At 60.7% G+C, this 18,928-nt stretch overlaps 2 protein-coding genes across 12 annotated transcripts in view; both read right to left on the bottom strand.

Moving 5' to 3' along the window:
• Nucleotides 1-1,729: 1,729 nt before the first annotated feature.
• On the bottom strand, nt 1,730-15,239 carry RHOT2 (ras homolog family member T2). 4 transcript variants are annotated; one of them, XM_054211072.1, is made up of 19 exons: nt 15,126-15,217; nt 14,661-14,719; nt 13,410-13,491; nt 13,241-13,284; nt 11,887-11,940; nt 11,413-11,465; nt 10,776-10,884; nt 10,229-10,330; nt 9,662-9,760; nt 9,113-9,221; nt 8,716-8,836; nt 7,769-7,853; nt 6,477-6,622; nt 6,288-6,388; nt 6,085-6,215; nt 5,585-5,665; nt 5,266-5,388; nt 4,964-5,163; nt 1,730-3,558 (listed from the first exon to the last, which is right to left on the bottom strand). In XM_054211072.1, exons 1-19 carry the CDS (start codon nt 15,160-15,162, stop codon nt 3,441-3,443), a joined length of 1,854 nt encoding a protein of 617 aa, XP_054067047.1. In that variant the 5' UTR covers nt 15,163-15,217; the 3' UTR covers nt 1,730-3,440. The 4 variants fall into 4 exon arrangements, with proteins under 4 accessions (XP_054067047.1, XP_054067045.1, XP_054067046.1 ...); XM_054211070.1 differs by having other exon boundaries at nt 6,085-6,388; nt 15,126-15,239; XM_054211071.1 differs by having other exon boundaries at nt 6,085-6,388; nt 14,661-14,714; nt 15,126-15,196.
• Nucleotides 15,240-15,357: 118 nt separating this feature from the next.
• WDR90 (WD repeat domain 90) overlaps nt 15,358-18,928 on the bottom strand; it is a 33,806-nt gene continuing 30,235 nt past the window's right edge. For 7 of the 8 annotated variants that reach the window (XM_054211021.1, XM_054211023.1, XM_054211022.1 and 4 more), the window contains 4 exons: nt 18,352-18,495; nt 17,092-17,211; nt 16,613-16,697; nt 15,358-15,788 (listed from right to left, as the gene is read on the bottom strand). In XM_054211021.1, coding sequence (XP_054066996.1) covers nt 15,631-15,788; nt 16,613-16,697; nt 17,092-17,211; nt 18,352-18,495 — 507 coding nt within the window. In that variant the 3' untranslated portion in view covers nt 15,358-15,630. Of the gene's footprint in view, nt 15,789-16,612; nt 16,703-17,091; nt 17,212-18,351; nt 18,496-18,928 lie in introns of those variants that run through there. The other variant, XM_054211025.1, reaches the window with a different exon arrangement.

The following is an 18,928-nucleotide window of genomic DNA, read 5'->3' as shown; positions in this document are numbered from 1 at the left end:
ACGTGCATCCCAGTACTAGTTCCCACATCCTGGTGCCCAGTTTGATCCCTGCATCCCACTACTGGTACCTGCATCCCAGTACCTGCATCCCAGTACACTACCTGCGTCCTGGTATGGGTACCTGCACCCCAGTATGGTACCTACATCCCAGTACTGGTACCTACATCCCAGTACTGGTACCCACATCCCAGAACAGTACCTGCATCCTGGTACAGTACCTGTATCCCAGTATGGGAACACACATTCCATTTACAGTACCTGCATCCCAGTACAGGTACCTGCATCCCGGCATGGTGTCCTGCATCCCAATACAGTACCTGCATCCTGGAATATGTTTTGGCATCACAGGACAGCACCTGTATCCTGCTACAGGAATCTGTATCCTGGCATGTTACCTGCATCCCAGTATGGGTACCTGCATCCCAGCATGGGTACCAGCATCCCAGGATAGCACCTGCATCCCAGTATGGGTACCAGCATCCCAGTATGGGTACCTGTATCCCAGCATGGGTATACCAGCATCCCAGCACCAGGTACCTGTGGAATCGGGCTCAGGCGTCTGCAAACTCTTCCCGCACCCTGACCCTGTCACCCGCAGGCTGGCAGAGGTCCGGGCGCGTCCCCCACGGGTGCTCCGGCTGGCATGGGACACGTGGTGCCTCCAGCGCTGGCACCTGCCCCAGCACGGAGCACACAGGGCAGCCTGGCACCGGGCACCGTGAGTTGGCACCCTTTACATGACGCACACAGCGACACCAGACCAGACCTGCTGCCCCCGGGTCCCCATGCGGGGTGGCATGTCCCCAGGGCCCAGCCCTGGCACTGTCCCCACTCCCCTGGCCTCAGCCCCACTGCGAGTGCCAGGGGGGCTCTGGACTTCACAGCCCGGCCGTGGCACGGGGCTGTCCCCACGCCTGGGTGGCAGCAGGCTGCGGCAATACCAGGCAGTGGGGACAACGCCCAGGCTCCTTCTTCGGGGACACGCCAGCACGGTGCGTGCGGCTCCGGCACTATTAATACACATGGCGGCATGTGGATGTGCTGCTCCCATGGGGCCCAGCCTGGTTTGGACTCACCAGGGAGCGCCGCGTGTCCCGTCCACCTTGGCATGGCCTCCTCCACGGGCACAGAGGTACCGGCCACACTCCCTCCCTGCCCCGGCACCTCTGGATGCCCTGGTTTGCCATGGTGGGAAGGGTCTCCACTCCCAGAGAGGTGCTGGGAAAAGGCTTTTCCCCAGTTGTGCCCGCATTCCCGGTGCCCAGCACCCGCGGCTGAGCCTGGAATAGCGGAGGGAGAAGCTGCCAGGGGGAAACGGGAGCAGGGAGAGGAGGTGGCACAGCCCCCGGAGCTGCGGGCATGCGGGGGGAAGGCGGCTGCAGGGAAGCGGGGGAGCCCCCAACCCCGCGTGGGGACAGGGACACAGAGCCACAGCTCCCAGGGACAGCCACCTCTGCCCACAAGATCCCACCAGAGCGACACGGGGACTCACCACCTCCTTCCCCATCTCTCCCCACTGGATGGCACTTGTCGCTTGGGTGTCCCCGAGCACCATGGAGCCCTGGGCCTCATCCCCCAGGGCTGGGCTTCAGCTCCTGCCCTAAATCCCTGTAAACGTCCCCAAAACTGGGTGGGCAGCCCAGGCCCTTGGGGGTCACCTTGTTCACACCGCAGCCAAGGGAGGCCCCGGGCTTTGCAGGAGCCAGGAGACGCAGGACAACGGCGGGCGAGAGGAAAGTGTGTAAAAATTTATTTTCATGTAGAGAACAGACCCCCTAAAAGGGTATGGCTTTGCCAGACGTGGAGCGGTGCCGGGAGCAGGGTCAGAGCACCAGACACGGGTGGGGACAGGGAAACACCAGGGACATGGCCCTGGCAGGGGCCAGCAGCGAGGGCAATGGCAGCAGGTGCCCGACTGGCCCTGCCCGCTCAGCATTGGGGACCAGGCACCAGCGGGATGGGGACACCGCCCTGGGACTGCCCCGTAAAGAGATGCTGGCTGCTCCCTGGCGGCTTCTCACCCCCCTCACCGGCTCCAGGCCACAGTAAAAAGTTTAAAATAGACAAAACACACAGAAAAGCAGCTCCCGCTTTTCGCCTCGGCACTGCCCCGCCAGCTGCCTGCAAATAAACCTACCCTGAGTGTGCTCCAAAAGCCTAAGAGCGAGTGTCACTGAGCCAGGAGCGGGGCTGGGCTCCCCCCCAGGCAGGATGGGAGCCCCAGGGGTGGGGGGGAGCCGAGCTGGGGGGACCGGCACAGGTTGTCCTCGCTCTTTGGAACTTGGAGACAGGGACGCTGCCGGACTCCAGCCCCGGATTTGCACTGCACTGAAGTCACGGCAGCTGCCCGGCAGCTAAGGCCAGCGAGGAAAAAGCTTCCAGTGGTACCAGGAGATACAACGCCCAGAGCCCAGGGCTCTGGGACAGCCTCGGCGTGGCCAGCGCCCTGCCGAGGGGACAGCAGGACAAGGACAGGCCGTATGGCATGGCGTGGCACCAGCTCAACGATGGCACTGCCAGGAAAGGCCATCAGCCTGCCCTCGGGAGCGCAGCGGCCACCCTACGTCCTCGCAGCCCTCCCCAGCTCACCAGGGCTACTGGGGGGCTGAGAATACTGGTGGCCATGAATACTGGTGGCCAGGGAGGGGGTGGGGAGGGGACAGGCCACACAACCGGGCAGGGGAGGAGGGCAGCCGGGCCGAGAGCCTGGCACGCTGCAGGGCTCCGAGTATTTTTGCGCAGAAACAAGCGAGAGAAGGGGCCTGCCAGAGGTGTCGGGTATCGCTCCCCCCGTCACCTCGCAGACGGGGCTGGGGGCTGCAGCCACAGCGTCCCAGCAGGAGGGACCCCAAAACACAGCGGGGTGTAAGCGCCTGGCCCCCCACAGCTGCCTTCCCCAGTGCTGGCTGAGGGCACCAGGGACAGGAGATGGACGTGTGTCCCCGGGGACCGAAGCCGTGAGCCCGTTCCACAGCTCTGCTGCTGCTGGAGGCCCCAGGGGCTCCGGAAGTCTTGCCCCCCCCCCTTACCCCCGAATTGAGGGTACCAGCACAGCCCTCTGGAGAAGGGATGTACCCGGCCCAAGAGATACTGAAACACTCGCGTTTGAGCTTAAAAACAAATGTTACCAAAAAAAAAAAATAATTAACAGAATAAAAGACGGGGATGATCCTCCAGCTGCTGGTGAGGTGGAGCCCCCAGGTAGAGCTGCATGGCCCGCCCCCGGCCACGGCTGGGCAGGAGGTGGCAGAGACCGGCAGGTGCCGGGGGATCTATCCTGCTGGTGCTGGGAAGTCCGGTTTCACTGGTCCTGCAATCCAGGCTGGGGGGAGAGGGAGGATTTCCCACCAGGGACCAGCTTGAGGCAGGGCCCCTTCACCGGGGCGTCGTTGGGGACAGGGAGGCTGGTGTCACGGGGAGGACGGGGGGGAGGGCGACTCTCATTTGTTCTTGGCTAGCACGCGGTACAGCGTGAACCCTACCAGAGCAGTCACCGCCGTCCCCAGAGCCACCCGCAGCCAGAAGGACGCGGCTCCCAGCTCCACGGCATTCAAGTGGCTGCAAGGCAAGAGAGAAGAGGGCAGTGAGGGAAGGGCACAGAGAGGGCTGTCCCAACGCCAGGCTCCCCGACAGCCCACAGTGCTCCCCCCCAGCCCCGGCCAAGAAGGAGGTTGGGGTGTCCCTGGGGGGACGGACGGTGACCACGGTGCAGCTCCAGGCTGGGGGAACACAGCCCAGCTGAAGGCAGAGAGCACCAAGAGGCTCCCCACCCCGCGAGCCAGAGCACCCGCTGCTCATCATCATCATCGTCAAGCCAAACGATGGCTTCCCGCCCCGCTGGCGGGACAGATGTGTGGCTTTACCCTCCCATGGTCTGGAAATAGCACACCAACACCTAAATAATTAGTAGGAGCAAGGAAGTACGTATCTTCCTTTCTAGGTCAAGCTGCTTTTACAACTCCAAGTGCAAGGAGACCCAGAAGTGGGTGCAGGCGGAGACACCGATCTCAGGGCAGCGAGGGAAGGCAAGGGGCCCAGTCCTGCCCGCGCGTACACATTCCCTTCCTAAACACGTGCTGGCCTGCATCAACGTGCTCCTCTCCGAGGAGGAAGGACGTATCCATTATTCATTCTCCACTAAATCGGGGGAAAACAGCCAATCCCTAGCCCTCCATTACGCCGTTATTTATTTATACCACATACCCTAAGATATATTAAGAATATTTAAATTTTAATACCGCAGAGGGGGGTGGGGGGGGGGAAAAGTGTCAGCTCTAAAAATAAAGTTGTTTATTGAAAAAGAAGCTAGAGGGAAAACCACTCACTAGTAATCCCATCCTGCCTTCCAATGCACCCACGCGTTCTCCCCAGGAGGGCTCTGCCCCCGGCGTTGCGCCAACCCACAGCTTTCAGCCCCCTCCGGCCCTCGATGCCACAGGCAGACACGTTCTCCTTCCCAAATCCCCCATCCCCTGCTCGGGACCGGCCTGGCTGTCGCCCTACACCATTAGCCAGCCCCTTTCAGGTGCGGTTCCTCCCCAAAGGGAACCCGTGTGAATGGAGGTCTTGCTTCACTGACCCCTTTTTCACCATGATTCACCTCATCAGGAGAAAATAGCTGCCACCCCCCTCTGCGGGCCTCGGCAAACAAGGCTGGCTACTCCCCTTCAGCATTTGTCATCTTAAGCTTCAAAAATCAAAACTCCCGTGGCAGGATCTATGTAATAAATCCGCCAGAGACACAAACAAGGCAGATGCGAGCCGAGTCTGCTCCGCTGTCTCCGAGCAGGGCAAGAAGCGGCCCTTTTTCTTCAATGACTCGGATGAGCAGACGACACCGAGAGCTAGAGAGAAACCAAACCAAAAGCACGGCAGCGGAGGCAGGGTTTGGACACAGCTCCCCCCCGGCCCCCCGCAAGCTCTGCTCCCAGCCGAGAGTCCCCTCCACGAGAAAGATACTAACGGGAAGGTGGCGGCGGTGGCCAGCTTGGTGTAGACGGTGGTGCCGGGTGGCCCCTGGCCGTGGCAGAAGAGGAAGGGCGGCGGGAGGCAGTGCTTGTAGCAGAACTCGGCCGGGGAGAGCCCAGGCTGCTGACTCGCTTCTGGCAGGTCTGTCTTGGAGGCCACGAAGACGCAGGGGATCTGGCTGTCCATGTAGTGTTGCTGCAGGAGGGAGAAGAGCCAGTGAGGCGTAAGCGACCGACCCCTGGGAGATGTGGGGCTGCCACGCAAAGGCTGACATCCCACAGGGCCCCTGCCAGGTACCTTATAAATACTGGCACAGTAGCTGAAGGATTTGGGGTCGCTCAGGTCATAGATGAAGCAGGCGACGTCGCAGGCTGCATCCGACGGCTTCATGAACTTCAAGTCGGCGCTGACCTCATACAGCTGGGGCAGGAAGGGAAAGGATACGTGGCACAGCACCGTCTCAAGGAGATTTTCTCACACCAGAGCACCAACTGTGCCAGCACAACCACAGCCGCAGCCAGGGGTGCCAGGATGGCGCTGCAGCAATATGGGGGGACACAGCCCAGCCCTGCCACGAACCAGACGCAGCAGCGATTCCCTCCTCTCCCTGACTTACTATAAGGTATTTTTCCTGGCCGTTGACCTGCACCGTGTTGATCACGTAGAGGGATGGCTCTCCTGGGTTCTCCCTCTGGGCCTACCACCAATAAAACAGCCATCTCAGACAGCAGTGCTTGGAGGAGGGAGAGCGTTTCACACTGCCCCGAGCCCCTGGGGCGTAACAGCCACTTGAAGGCCAGCCACCAGATGTGCGGCTGTTTGTCACCAGCAGGGAAAGCCAGCATCACCCGGGAAAGGCAAAGCCCCTCCAGATCCTGGGGACAAGCAGAGGGAACGAGCCCACGCCCTTAAGCAAAATTAAGGACATAAGAGCCACAGCAACCGGCACCAACAGCACGAAGCAGGGTGTGAAGCCCTTTGCTGGGACGCTGGGGCCTTGCCGTGGGCAGGGAGGTGCGGTCACGCAGCAGATCGCTCAAGAGCCTCCCAGCTCTGCCTCCTGCTCCACCGGGACCCCCTGCTGCAGCGCGGCCGGAGAGGGGAGCAGCCACTCACCGCCAGGCTCCTGCCGAGGAAGGCCTGCAGGAAGGCGGACTTGCCTGCGCCCCTGGCTCCCAGGACCTTGCAGAGGAATACGTTTCTCTGGGTCTGGCCTTTCTCCAAGTCGATCCTCTTCTCCCGGGTCACTGGCAGGAGAGAGGCTGGGTGAGCGAGAGGACGGAGCCGAGCCGCGACAGGAGGGGAGGGCATGGCCGTACCCGTGAGGGCTTGTGTCTGGGAGTCCTGCTCCGAGAGGATGGGGTAGCCCAAGTAGCCCAGGCACTCCAGACAGTGCCGCACATCCAGGTAAGCCACAAGCCTGGAGAGACAGAGCGCACCGAGAAGCCGACAAGGTCAGCAAGGGCTAAGCGATGTGACTAAAGTCAGGGGAGAGGGACTGAGCTTACGTCCACTGGCAGAGGAATCCATGCAGGGAAAGCAGGCCTTTATCAGTGGTGCATACCGTGTTGTAGAGCTTGGCGCCCCAGGGCACGCAGGGGAAGACGCTGAAGAAGTTCTGCAGCTCTGTGGGGGAGAGGGCTCCATCCTGGTCCTGCCAAAACAGAGCGGAGTCAGCAACTGAGGTGGGGCACAGCCCACGCATGCACCGGCAGCTCTCTGCAGCCACAGCAAGCATTTTCGGGCTCCAGAGAGGGTCCCCAGCACAATGAGCCACCCTGCTTGTTGCTGCAGGATGACACAGGGATGCTTTCCATGGCAGAAATGAATTGCAAGCAAGGCCAGAGCTGCGCGAGCGTGCAAAGAGCCTGTGCCCCAGGGATTCCCGTCACTGCACAAGAGACAGGCTGATCCTGCTCTGCGATGGCAGCTGGAACCAGTGCCAGCCCTGCTACCGGGCAGGATCCGTCCACACTCACCCCTGAGCTTGCCTGGGGCCAGCCACCCCACAGCAGCCTGCGTTGGTCCAGCCCGGCCTTCCACGCTGCAGGGCAAGGTCTGTATGCAGCCACTGGGCCACTGGCCACCAGCTAACCACATGCCAAGGCAGCACCTTCGGGCTGGTGTGCCACGGGGCCAGGCCACAGAGGACTTGCCTGCATCTGGGCACACAGGGACGCGCATCGACTCCGTGCTGCAATTCCCTGTGGCCACAGAGCTGCCATATCCCAGGTGCACACCAGCATCTGAAGGACTAGTCCAAGCAGGTGCTTGAGGAGCCAATACATCCCCGTCTCTCCCACTCTCCAAAAAGCCAGAGTATGGCACAAATCGGTTGCTTTTTCTCCCTCCCTTCAGCCTGGCACCCCCTCCACAGGGCTGGCAGCTGTACGGATGCTTATGCCTGGTCCGTGGCTGCAGGCTGGCAGCTGTGTCTGGCCTTCCCTGCCACCCCGCGTGCCGCAGCCAGGCACTATGAGGGGCTACACCAGTTAGATGTTAACTCAGACCCATTCCCTGAAGGCCCAAATCTTACTGGCTGCCCTTTGGTCAAGGGTGGCGACCACAACCCCATGGCCTAGACACGCCGTGCCATCAGACCACCTACAGCTCGCTGTGGCCACCTCCCGCTCCCAAAGCCTCGGCAAGAAGTCGCAAAGGGAGCGCCATGGCAGAGGACAGCCCTTCACTACCACTACGTCTGCTCCCTGGAACAGAGGGGTGGACAGGAGAGCACACAAATGTGCAGAACTGGCTGAGAGCATGCCCTCCCCAGGCAGCTCCACCGCGCGCCGCCCACCTTGTCGTGCTTCTCAAACAGCCGCTGCAGGAACTGGTAGCCCAAGTGGTTGAGCTCCGTGGAGCAGCCGGGAGGAACGCGGAACCTGTCGGAAGAGAGCCAAGTGAGCCTCCTCAAGCCCCGAATGAAGGGCAGCATGTGAGCGGGTCTTTGGCCAAGCCAGATCTCACCCCAGAGCACGCAGCTCCCCACTCCCTCCCTGCTCAAGGCCAGCGGTTGTCTCCAGGCCTGGCTATTCCCCAACACAGCCCCTTGCCTTGGGGACGCCTCGAGGGTGACAGTGACCTCTCCTCAGCACATCCACGCTGCCCAAGCAGCCGGGGACACGGTGTAGCCCTCGCTCTGCCTCGTGCCCGGGGCTTCAGTAGGGCACAGCACTACCCCTGGGGTGCATTCCACCAGCACGGGCCCAGTCGCCTCCCCTCGCAGCCTGCTGCCTGGGGAGAGGACGAGGCAGCTCACAAGCCAAACCCTTTCATTACTGCCAGATCACCACCTCCGGGGTGGCAGAGAGCAGAGAAGAGACAGCAGCTGCAGAATCAGCCGGGAGGGTAATGCTGACAGCTCGCTGCTCCTGACAGAACCGTTCTGCCTCAGCTCAGGCACAGACAGAACAGCCTTCAAAAACCCCTTGCTGATGTCAAGGGAAGTCAGGGACAGGCCTGCATTCCCCACCTCCTTGCCTGCCTACGTCAGAGCCAGCAGCACAGTCAGCAGCTCCAAGGCCCATTGTATTTGTCGCCAACCCTGGGTGTCAGCTCTTGCCCAGAGGGGAAGATAAGGAGTATGAACCTGACCATGAGCTAAGGGTGTGGATTCAGCCTCAGCTGAGGAACGCAGTAGATCTCAGGGTGTAGAAAGGAGCCAGCAGAGGTGCTGGGGCGCCCCAGTTGCGCACCACGGGGATGTCACGCCCTGCCCACCCCACTCCATGGCAGGATACGCACTGTGGGTGGAGATAGTCATCCGTCAGCTCCAGCTCGTCGTCGTACCCAAAACGGCGAAGGATGGTCCAGGTGGTCTCGTGCCGGCCCCTCTGGATGAAGAGCGTGTTGAGGAAGAGGAAGCCTGCGGGAGAGATCAGGGACACAGTGGGGCCAACCAAGCACTCAGCCTCAGGGATCCACTCCTTGGGACCACGCTTTCCCTGGGAAAACAAGCTGCTTGGACAGAGAGCTCTAGTAGCCACAGCAGGCTCAGGCTTGCTTTGACAAGAGGGACTAATTAGGCTTGGAATGAGAGCCAGGAGGCTCAGCCTGAGGACAGGGCCCCTCACAATGTGCTAAAGGAGATGGGTCCCTCCATCCCTTGCTGGGAAGGGGCACAGAGCCCTTGTGCTGTTACCGTTCAACGTCAGGCCGTTGTCCTGCACCCCGTCCGTGGTGTTCTTCCACACAACCATCTTCACGTCCTCCAGAGCCTGAGGAGCCAGTGGGTTTCCAAAGCAGGACTTCTACCTCCCAAGAGAAAGAAGGTCATCATCAGCAAAGCACACAGACGGCCCAACCCTCTGTCTCGCTAGCATCTCTCTCCCCCGGCATGAAGATGGTGTTTCTAGGAGAGAAAATCCACCCAGCTCAGGGATTACAGGTTTAGACCCTACTCCTCAGCATCCCAATAACATATGACTCTCAATATCTCCAGTTTCCTGCTCTTCCCACTGTAGAGCAAACTCAGCCCAAGCTTAGTGAAGACAGAAGACCTGTGGATCCTCATGTGCTCGGAGATGCACCCTACGGTGCTTTAGCTGTACTACTTCAGAAGCACTGAATGCAAAGACGACGGCTGTGTCAGGAGAGGGGCAGCCTTTCTGCCTGGTATTGGAAGGAAAAGGGACCCCAGGGGCTTTCCACAAGGGACTGGGGAATATCTCAGCTCCACAGCTGGGCCTACCTGGAAGTAGTTGAGTTCATCATCACTAAGGATCTGGTTGTTATCCTGGTCTGAGAGGCTGAAAATCCGGGTCAGTGCTCTTGCACACGCAGGTTTCAGCTGCAAGGGAACATCCACGGTGACAAAAACAGGGCAGCACCTTCAGCCCGGCCCTTCCTCCTGCCTCCTGAAACCCCAAGTGCAGAGGGGCTCCCTTCCTGCGTTGGTCCAGCATCACAGCCACCTTGGAGCTGGGAGTCAGAAGCAGGACAAGCCACAAGGAAGGTTTCTCCTAGACCCTTCCCACCATGGCTAACACATGGTCTGGAGCACGAGAACTTCCACCCCAACACACCCCTGGTCTTTTCATATCTCTCTGGCCTGGATGTTCTCAGCTGGCTGCGCTAAGCATGGGAGATGGGTATTTTCCCCTCCATCAGCTCCCCCCAGGGGTACCGTTTTCCCCTTGTTCTGGCTGCCTTGGCCCAAACTTTCCACCCTCCTACGCAGAGGCAAAAGCACTGCACCAGGCCAGAGCGCTGTGACGGGAAGGAGACTGCTCCAGGGGCCGCGAGAGGTGCTTCCCACCTGTTTCTCCTCTGGGTCGTAGAGGGGGGCGGTGGGGTGCAGCACAGCTTTCTGGGCATAGTAGAAGAGCTCAGAGATGTTCTTGAGGTTCTTGGCAGAGCACTGGGGATTCAAAGGAAGAGAAAACCCTGTGAGCGGGGACAGGCGATGGGCCGGTGACAAGGAGCAGGAGGAGGATGATATAGGCTCCCCAGGCCAGACAAGTTGAGCATCAAAGCACAGAGCAGTGTCTGTCTGACACTGGGAAAAAAACAAAAAGGAAACCTCCTGCTCATGCTCTGGCTTTGCTGTGCCCATTCCAGAGCCCCGGAGCCAACACCAGTTACAGCTAGAGAGCCAGAGTGGGCAGACACTGAAACCTACTCCCTGCAAGGAAGACAAAGGACAGAAAGCCTAAAGCACAGGCCCCCAAGACCCAGACAGGGGCACCTCCGCAGAGCAACGTTAGCAGGGCAGATCTCCACAAGCACGAAGGCTCCCTGGCTCACGCCAGACAAGTGCTCCTAGCCCTCAGGGAGGCTTTGCAGAAACCCTCCGGTTCCCTCACCTCCACGCAGGTCTCGATCTCTGAGAACTGGTTCATGATGGGCAAGATGACATCCATGGAGCTCCCCATCTGCAGGTCCGACTTGTTTCCCACTAAAATAATGGGGATCCTAGGGAAGAAAGACAGAGTATCAGAGAGGATGAACGAGGCCACCCCTCTCGTGCTCCCGGGCAGCAGGCTGGGGAGCCTCCCCACCCTCCTCTGCAAGGTCCACAGCAGCTTTCCTGCCTCCCACGGCTGGGAGCATCCATCTGGAGAAACAGACTGCCTGATCCCGCTTACGCTTTCACCCAGCAACAATATGTTCAGGAGCCTTTAATCCAGCACAGCAGCCTTCTGCCTAAGAAATCCACACACAGATTGCGGCTTCTGTGCTCCCATACTCCCTTGGCAGCCTCCTCTCCCTGCCTGGCTGAGAAGAGATCAAGGGAAGAAGGAACCCTCTCCTGTAGCCCTCTGCCTCAACTAGATCTGTGAGGGAGAAAAGCCCCCACGTCCTTCTCCTGCAAGTGGTCTGGCCACCCACTGCAAAGCTGGTTTGATCTCAGTAACCCCAGGAGGACAAGAGGGTGGTGGGCACCCTGCAGCCTCCAGAATCCCCCAATTCCGCACCCACGGACCACACCACACACGGTACCTGGAGCCCTTTTCGACTCCCCCGTTCACCATGGGGATCCACTTTGTGCGAATCTGAAAGGTGAGCACAGGGAAAGGCCCGTCAGGGCTGCCTGGGGAGGGAGAGGCAGCTCCCAGCACAGCTCCCAGCACAGCTCCCAGCACAGGCGCCGTGGCAGCCAGCAGGGCCCGGCAGCCATCTGCTCCCTGGCGTTCCCCCGCACCAGCAGGGAGAGCAGACCAAGGAATGCTGGATACCAGCAGAAGGATGTGACAAGCCTGTTGCCCCATAGCAAGTGAGGACAACAGCCAGCGTGGCAGCAAGCTTGGACTGTGCTCAGCCTGTCTCTGCTTCCAGGGGTCTCAATCCCCAAATGCCCACAGGGCTGGGGGCCACCAGTACCCACCCACACCAAAAAGCCGTGGCAGCAGAATAGGACCCTCTGGGTCTGCTGCCGGAGCAGGGCCACTCGGGGCTCCGCAGGGTTCCCATTACCTTCTCGATCGTGGCCTCTTTGGTGACATCGTACACCACGCAGACCACGTTGGCCTGCAAGAGAGAAGCGGCAGAGGGTGGTGAGCGAGGGTCCCTGTGGCGCACCCACCGCAGCGGGGAGGCAGCCCGAGCCCGAGGCACAGCCCTGCCATAGCCACATGCCAGCCCCACGGCCAGGCAGCCCTGGCCCTTGCACTGAAACCCAGCAGCAGTGGCCAAGCACACGTGAGCGTGGCCACGTACACACGCCCTCCGACAGCAACGACTTGCCCGCTGTCAACACAAGCTCTACAAGGGGCTGCTCGGAGAGAAGCCTCGCTCCTCTGCTTCAGTCCCTGTCCAGGGAGCTGCTCTGAGCACTTCTGCTTCCACGCCTGACACCCGGCTCCGGTTCCCACACCTCACTGTCCCCCCACGATGGCTCTGCCCATACCCTGTGCCAGGCCAGTGGCCACCGCCCTCCTCCCCTCCCCAACCCCGTGCAGACAGCACTGACACCAACGCTTTATTTGAAGCAGACAGGAGGGATCACTGGCCCTTTCAGGAGAGAGTTTAGTGCTAATCCCGAGGACACACAAGGGTTTAGGCAGGATTTCCCAGAGCCATTTTAAGCCTCTGTATACTCTTGCTGTCTGGGCAGAGGGAGCAGGACCCCCGTGCCTGCCGGCCCACCTCCTTGGCCATTAGCCACCGAGGTGGAGGGATTAAATAGCTTTGCTCACATGAGACACACAGGAGAGAGAGAGTTTTAATATCTGTAATCAAGAGGTCCTCTGTGCAGAGCTGAGGTTAATCCCAGGGCAGAGAAGAGCAGCTGCCCCCCCGCAGCCAGCCGGCTGGATTATTCCTCCACGGCTGCTCTGAGGAATGTGGGAGCCCTTGTCCCTCCCCTCCCAGTGCTCTCTGGGGCTCCAGCTTCCAAAATGGCTCCTCTGTGCCACTGCTTCATCAGGCAGCCACAGGAGCCTAATGTAGGGAGCAGGGGGGTCTCGCCTGAGATCACCAACTGTTTTTCCCCTGTTCTGAGTCCGTCGGGAACATCCCGGGGCTAAGAGCACATCAGCTGCTCAGCAGCCTCATCCACCTCCTGGTGGGCAGCGAGCTGTCCCCCACTGCTCTCCTTCTGGAGGCTCCCCGGAGGGCTAGGACAAGCCACATACGACAGCTTACAAGACAGAGGAGGATTAAACAAACCTCTAAACAAACCGATAGCATTAATCCACAGATAACCAACTGCCTGCGCAGCTCTGGGTGGCTAATGGGGAGAGTGAGCAGCCACGTGTCACCTGCCAGCTGCAGGCCTATGGGCACCGCAAGCTCCTGTCCTGCAACACTCTCGTCCAGCCCTGCTCACCTTAGCGATCTCCTCCTGCAGCTCATCCTCCGTCTGCTCCGACTCTGGACAGGGAAGAGAGCCATCACCAACCACCCCCGGCAAGCAGGGACTCCTTCCCACTCCCCTCAGCCAGGCAGAGGAGGAGAGAAGTGAGGCTGGCAGGGCGCGAAGAGGGACAAGACCCTACCTGAGTAGTCCACTATGTGTGTGGGGACCTTCTCGGGGGTGACATCAGCCGGGATCGTGATCTCCTCCGCACGAGGGGGCACCTGCAAAGCCAGCAGACTGTTCCAGCCAGCCATACCAAACGCAACTGAGAGGACGGGTGACAACAGACTTCAGATCCCCAAGCAACCGCTGCCCAGAGCCCTCCCTGCCAGGTGGGATGAGGTCCAAGATCACAGATCACTCTGGGCCCACCAGGCTGCAGCTACGGCTCAGTTTACTACAGTTCAGTCTTCACACACAGTGTCCTTGCGGTGAAACCTCCACCTGCCTCCCAGCCTTGAGCCCTCCCTCAAGACACAGCTCCTGATAGCGCAGAGTCCTGCCAGGGAAGCCAGCTTTCAGACAAGTCAGCGCTGACGCCTCCGCTACAGCTCCGGAGATAAGCCCTCAGCACTCCCCCAGCTCTCCGGCCTGACCTCTTGGCAGCTGGGAGAAGCACTAAGCTGATTGTGCGGGCTTTGCTGCGAGAGCATGGCAAGTTGCATGGAGCCGGTCCTCCCCCAAGCCCCCGGAGCTGATGCTTCCCCGGCGCAAACATCACAGAGGGCACCATCTGCTCGTGGGCAGTAGGAGAAGCCAGCTGACAGCACAGGGCAAACATGGCCGGCCATACCAATGCTGACTCCCCATCCGAACCGCAATGGAACAGTGACCTGCCAAGCCAGAGGCCCCAAGGATCACATACAGGCAGGCTGGACGTTGCTCCTCACAGATGGCCCAGCTCAAAGCATCAGGCGCGTCCCCAGACACAAGCAGAAGGGCAGGGAGAGTGGCTCAGCCCCTTCCAAGGGCTCTGTGCTGCTGCCACCAGAGCAAGGCCGGAGCTGGGGAGCAAACAGCTCTGCCATGCAGGGCAAGGCTGGGCCCCACAGGCTGCTGCGCTGGTGGACGCAGAGACCCCCAGCCCCAGTGTGCTGGCCACAGCAGCGGGGAGCAGGGCTCTGGGAGGTACCTACACCCCTCCCCGGGGCAGATGGCGCCCCAAGTCAGGGATCAGAGCACAAACTGGAGCCAACGCTATTTCAGATGGAGCTCTGTGTGGTCCTCGCAGGCTTAAGCTCAATAAAACCATCCCCGTGGCTGTCACCAGTCTCCAAGGAGCTGTGTGCTTTGGACACCCCCACCTCGGGCCAGTGCCTCTGGGGACAGAGCCAGCCCACCGCTGCCTGGCAGCGCACCCAGCAGGCCAGGGCTCCCCCAGCACACTCACCTCTTCGGGGAACTCCTCGCCCACCAGAGCCATGATCAGAGATGTCTTCCCCACCTGGGCTAGGAAAGAAAGGGAAGAAGTTGGCACCGGCCCGGCGATGGGAGCCAGCAGCCAGCGTGAATCACAGCCACGGGGCAACGCGGCGGGGCAGCCGGCCGGCGACGGGGCCGGCCGTGTCCGTGCCCTGCGGGGAGCCCGGTAGAGCGGCTCGGCATTTCAGCCCGGGGGCTGCTGAAGGGAACCCACGGGAAGGGCCCCGCCCGCAGGAACCGCCAGAAACGGCGGCTGGACGGCACCGCTACCGGCGCCTTCACGGCGGGGGTCAGGTCTCCCTGTCACGGGCGGCCCAGACGGCTCCCCTCCGGCCTCCCCCGCAGGTGAGGCCCTCCCGGCGGCGGGCGGCACCCGGCGGGTCCCAGGCCGCCCCGGGGGCCCACACCCCGTCCCCCCCGCCATCCGCCTTACCCTCCCCGAGCAGGAGGATGCGGACGTCCCGCTTCATGGCGGCGCCGCCGCCGCCGCTCCCGGGGCCGCCGCAGCCGCCACTGCCGCGTTCCCCCCGCCCCTTCCGGCCACACCAGCGAGCGGCGGCGCAGAGCGGCGCGGGCAGAACGGCGCCGGCAGAACGGCGCCCCCTGGCGGGCGGGGGCGGCGCACAGCACCCACCCCCTCCCCAGACACACACGCACCTCCCGGCTTCAGCTTTCGTTGTTTTATTAATAAAAACCAAAATAAAACAAAACAAAACGGCAAATGGAGTCTGTAAAACACATCGCGCAACCGGCCGGGCCTGGCCGGCGGGCCCCCCGCCGCAGCCCGCTCCCCGCAGCCCAGGCGGGGAGCACAGGGTGAGGCTGGGGCCTGGTTGGGGCCTAAGCTGGGGCCTCGCCTAGGAGGCGGGGCCGGCCCAGGGGAGCCGGGGGCCGGCTGCCCCACTGGAGAAGCACTGCCGGTCCAGGGGCCTGCCGGCTCAACTGGCCGTGAGCTCCCAGAGGAGGACGGCGCTGTGGGAGGCCGTGAGGAGGCGGCGGCCGGAGGGGGCGAAGCGGCAGAGGTGGACAGTGTCATCGTGCCCGGCGTAGTCCTGCGCCTCACTGGAGGGGCAGCGCAGCAGCCGCAGGAGCTGTTCTGTGGGGAAAGGAGGGGGCTCAATGCCGGGGAAAGGGGGCTCCAGCGCCCTGGGGGTTGTCCCTGCCATCAGCACCATCCGCAGTCACCCCCTGGGCCCTCTTGCCCCTGCTGAGTCAATATGCTGAGCGACAGGAGAGGGCTTCTTGGCAAAGCAAGCAGGCAATTAACAGCTGATAACGGGGAGGGAGCGGGACAGGGCAGCTCCACACTTTGTGTCAGACTCACACTGCAGCAGCAGATGCAGCTCTGCTGTCGCGCACCCCCCTGCAGTGCCCGGCCCTGGGCTCCTGCAGCTCTGGGCCAGGCACGGAGCTCACCCGCTCTCAGGAGTCGCTGTCAGAGCAGGATGGACAGAAGTGCAAACAGATACAAACAGCTACAGGAGCAAAGCAGCCCTGACAGGAGAAGGGTGCTGACCATCCCAGTGCTGGGGGAAGGTCCCTTGTGCCTCCCGGGCTGTAGCTCACACAGCCACAGAGCTGTTCACTCGTAAACGGAGATGAAGACAGCCCTACAGACCCCAAGGAGTCATTCCAGTGACAAATCTTGCTCGTTGACAAACAGGACTGAGCTGATGCATCTTGTTCCTGACCTATGAGTCTTCCACAGCTTTCTCCTTGCCCAACACATACCCTGCCCCGGAGCAGGGCAGCTACTCCCAGCCTGCTGCTCCCGTAGCTCCCAGGGTTCATGTCTCTCTCGTTTAAAGGAAAAAAGGCACTTGGTTCTCCCCGCCACTTGCAGGAAGAAGGGGAGATCCCTCGCCACCAAAGGCAACCTGGGGACAAGGCAGCCTGGGCAGCAGGGCCTTTGGTACTCACCGCTGAAGCCGACTGCCATGAAGCGTGCGGCAGGAGACAGGCTCAGCGATGTGGCAAAGTACGGCAAGGAGATCTTCTCAACTACCTGCGCTCCAGCAAGAGAAACACACCAGCACCTCAGAAACGAGCAGGCAGGAGACCAGAGCTGCTGCAGGGAGAGTCATTAGGAGGGTAAAGGGCTCCTCTCAAAGGGGAGGCTGACAGATGCACAGCACTTCCCCGAGCTCGGAAACCTGCCAGAGGCATTGACTTTGCAGAGACTCAACTCAAAGATTTAGAGATCGTTAGCGCTCCTGACAGCGAACACCTTCCCCTCCAGTGGGATGGAGAGGCGGCAGGGCAGCAGCAGGGACTGGCAGCCTGCCCAGACGCAGCCCGAGGCAGGGGCAGGGCCCTGCCGCTCACCAGTTACCTGGGCCAGACTAGGACTTTCTGAGAAGAAAATCTGTTCCCCTGAGCAGCTGCAGGGGCACGAGTACCTGTTTCTTGCGCAGACTGTAAAACAGGGCTTCCTTCTGCATCCCAAAGCCGACGTAGACCAGGGTACCGGGTTCCCAAGGGCAGAAGGCGGCCAGGCTGGGTGGGAGGCTGCCGAGGCCCTGGTGGGGGGAAACCAAAGGGAACAAAACTGAGGTTAGCTTCTCCAGCCCGACACAGTGGGGACAAAAGGAGAGCATGGAGGGACACCAGCCCTTGGGCTGCGGGTGTCCAAGCAGTGGGAAATTGGTATGATGGAGGCTGTTTCCTCCCTCTTGCATTGCCATCTCAGACACTCTCACGGCAAAGAAGCAGGGAGCATCCATGGAAACCTGAAGCAAATTGTTTACTGTCATAGGAGCGGGACACATGAGCTTCCAACAGGTTGAATTTCCACTAAGGCATTATTGCTATATGGGCTCGAAAGCGGGATTGGGTTACGGATCAGTTTAACACAAGAAAATAGGGCCCAGAAGATAGACCTTTAGTGGTGGATGCAAGATGAATCCTTCCCGTGTTCACTGTGGGGAGACCTGTAGTGAGTTTCCTTCATGGAGAGGAAACCCATCGTTTTGGAAACAAACAGGAGAAACATTGACAGAACCCAACTGCTGTACGGAGCTGGACGGTGCTTGGCCCTGAGGGTGGCAGGCTGAGGCACCTATGCTTGCTCCCCAAAAAAGACCCAGCTCCCTTCTGCATGCCAATGTCACCTGTATTGGGGACCATCTCCACATCCTCTCCGATACAGACCCTCCTCCTGTTCTAGCAGGTGTCCCGCTGCCCAAATCCCACACCTGGGTGAGAGCCCAAGCGTTCTGCAAAGCATCACAAACACGCAGGGCTCAAGCATGTGGCTCTGTGAACCCCGGACCGGGCTCCTGGCTCTGAATATTCATGCTCTTTGGGAGTGTCAAAGTTAGCAGCACGCTTATAATTAGATCTCTCTTCCGCGCTCTGCACTCGCTGCTGCCTGTGCTCTGTTTTGCGTGGCAGGAGGGTGTCAGCTCTTTGCAGATGCAGTTTTTGATTCCTCGCGCTTACAAAGTCAGTGCTTCCCAGGGGTTAGGCACTGCTGCAATTCCCGCTGCCTTTCGACACGCAAGAATGTGCACTGACAAGGTACTACGAAGATGACTTTCCTAAGCACACACTCTCTTTGGCCCCATCCCGCTCAGAGCCTTGAAGCATCCCTCCTCCAGCTCAGCTGGTGCCGAGACCCATGCCACGAGCGGGCAGGGGCTGGCAGGTGCCACGCTCACCTCAGGGCCAGCAGGAGCCGGGAAACTGAGCCAGTCGAGGAGCTCACACTTATCCTTCAGCCAGTCGGAGGCCCAGACGCTGACCCGCCGGTCCAAGCTGGTGGCCAGCCAGAGCTCGCCTCCTTCCACCCCAAAGTCCCGGTACTACAGAAGATAAAAACAACGCTGTTAACTCTGGCAGTACAGAAGCTTCGAATAAAACTGCTGCTAGAGCTGGTGGGAACACAGGCCTTATGCGGTAGGGGATCACCGCCAGGATTAACCTCCATTACAGTCCCTTAGAATAAAATAGGACGTGGTATCGGAACCGGTGGTACGCTCTGGGCTGAAAGTGCCAGCAGAAGAGGCTGCTGAAAGAGGGGTGAGCACCTGGCTGGAACAACACAGATCCCTTCCCCTGAACGCCCTCCAGATCTGCACATCTCCCAGGGGAGTGCTGGCAGATATCGCGTGTCCCCTAACAAAGTCCTTCAACCTAAAACCGAGGAGGAGATCCTAAGTCTAGGATTACCAGGGAACACAGCCTTGCAGCATGGATGATTTTAAAGCCTGAGAATTTAGGCTAAATTATTCCCAT

This window comes from Rissa tridactyla, chromosome 8 (assembly GCF_028500815.1).
Source record: "Rissa tridactyla isolate bRisTri1 chromosome 8, bRisTri1.patW.cur.20221130, whole genome shotgun sequence".
Taxonomy (NCBI): domain Eukaryota; kingdom Metazoa; phylum Chordata; class Aves; order Charadriiformes; family Laridae; genus Rissa; species Rissa tridactyla.
Note: the sequence above shows the minus strand (reverse complement) of the source record. Positions and strands in the feature narration are given on the sequence as shown.

Coding starts and splice junctions, on each gene's coding strand:
- RHOT2 (XM_054211070.1), bottom strand. CDS start 15,162: ATGAAGCGGGACGTCCGCATCCTCCTGCTCGGGGAGG. Junction 11,466..11,886: donor AAGAGGCCACGATCGAGAAG/GTAATGGGAACC, acceptor CTCACCTTTCAG/ATTCGCACAAAGTGGATCCC. Junction 6,623..7,768: donor TGTTTGAGAAGCACGACAAG/GTGGGCGGCGCG, acceptor CTGTTTTGGCAG/GACCAGGATGGAGCCCTCTC.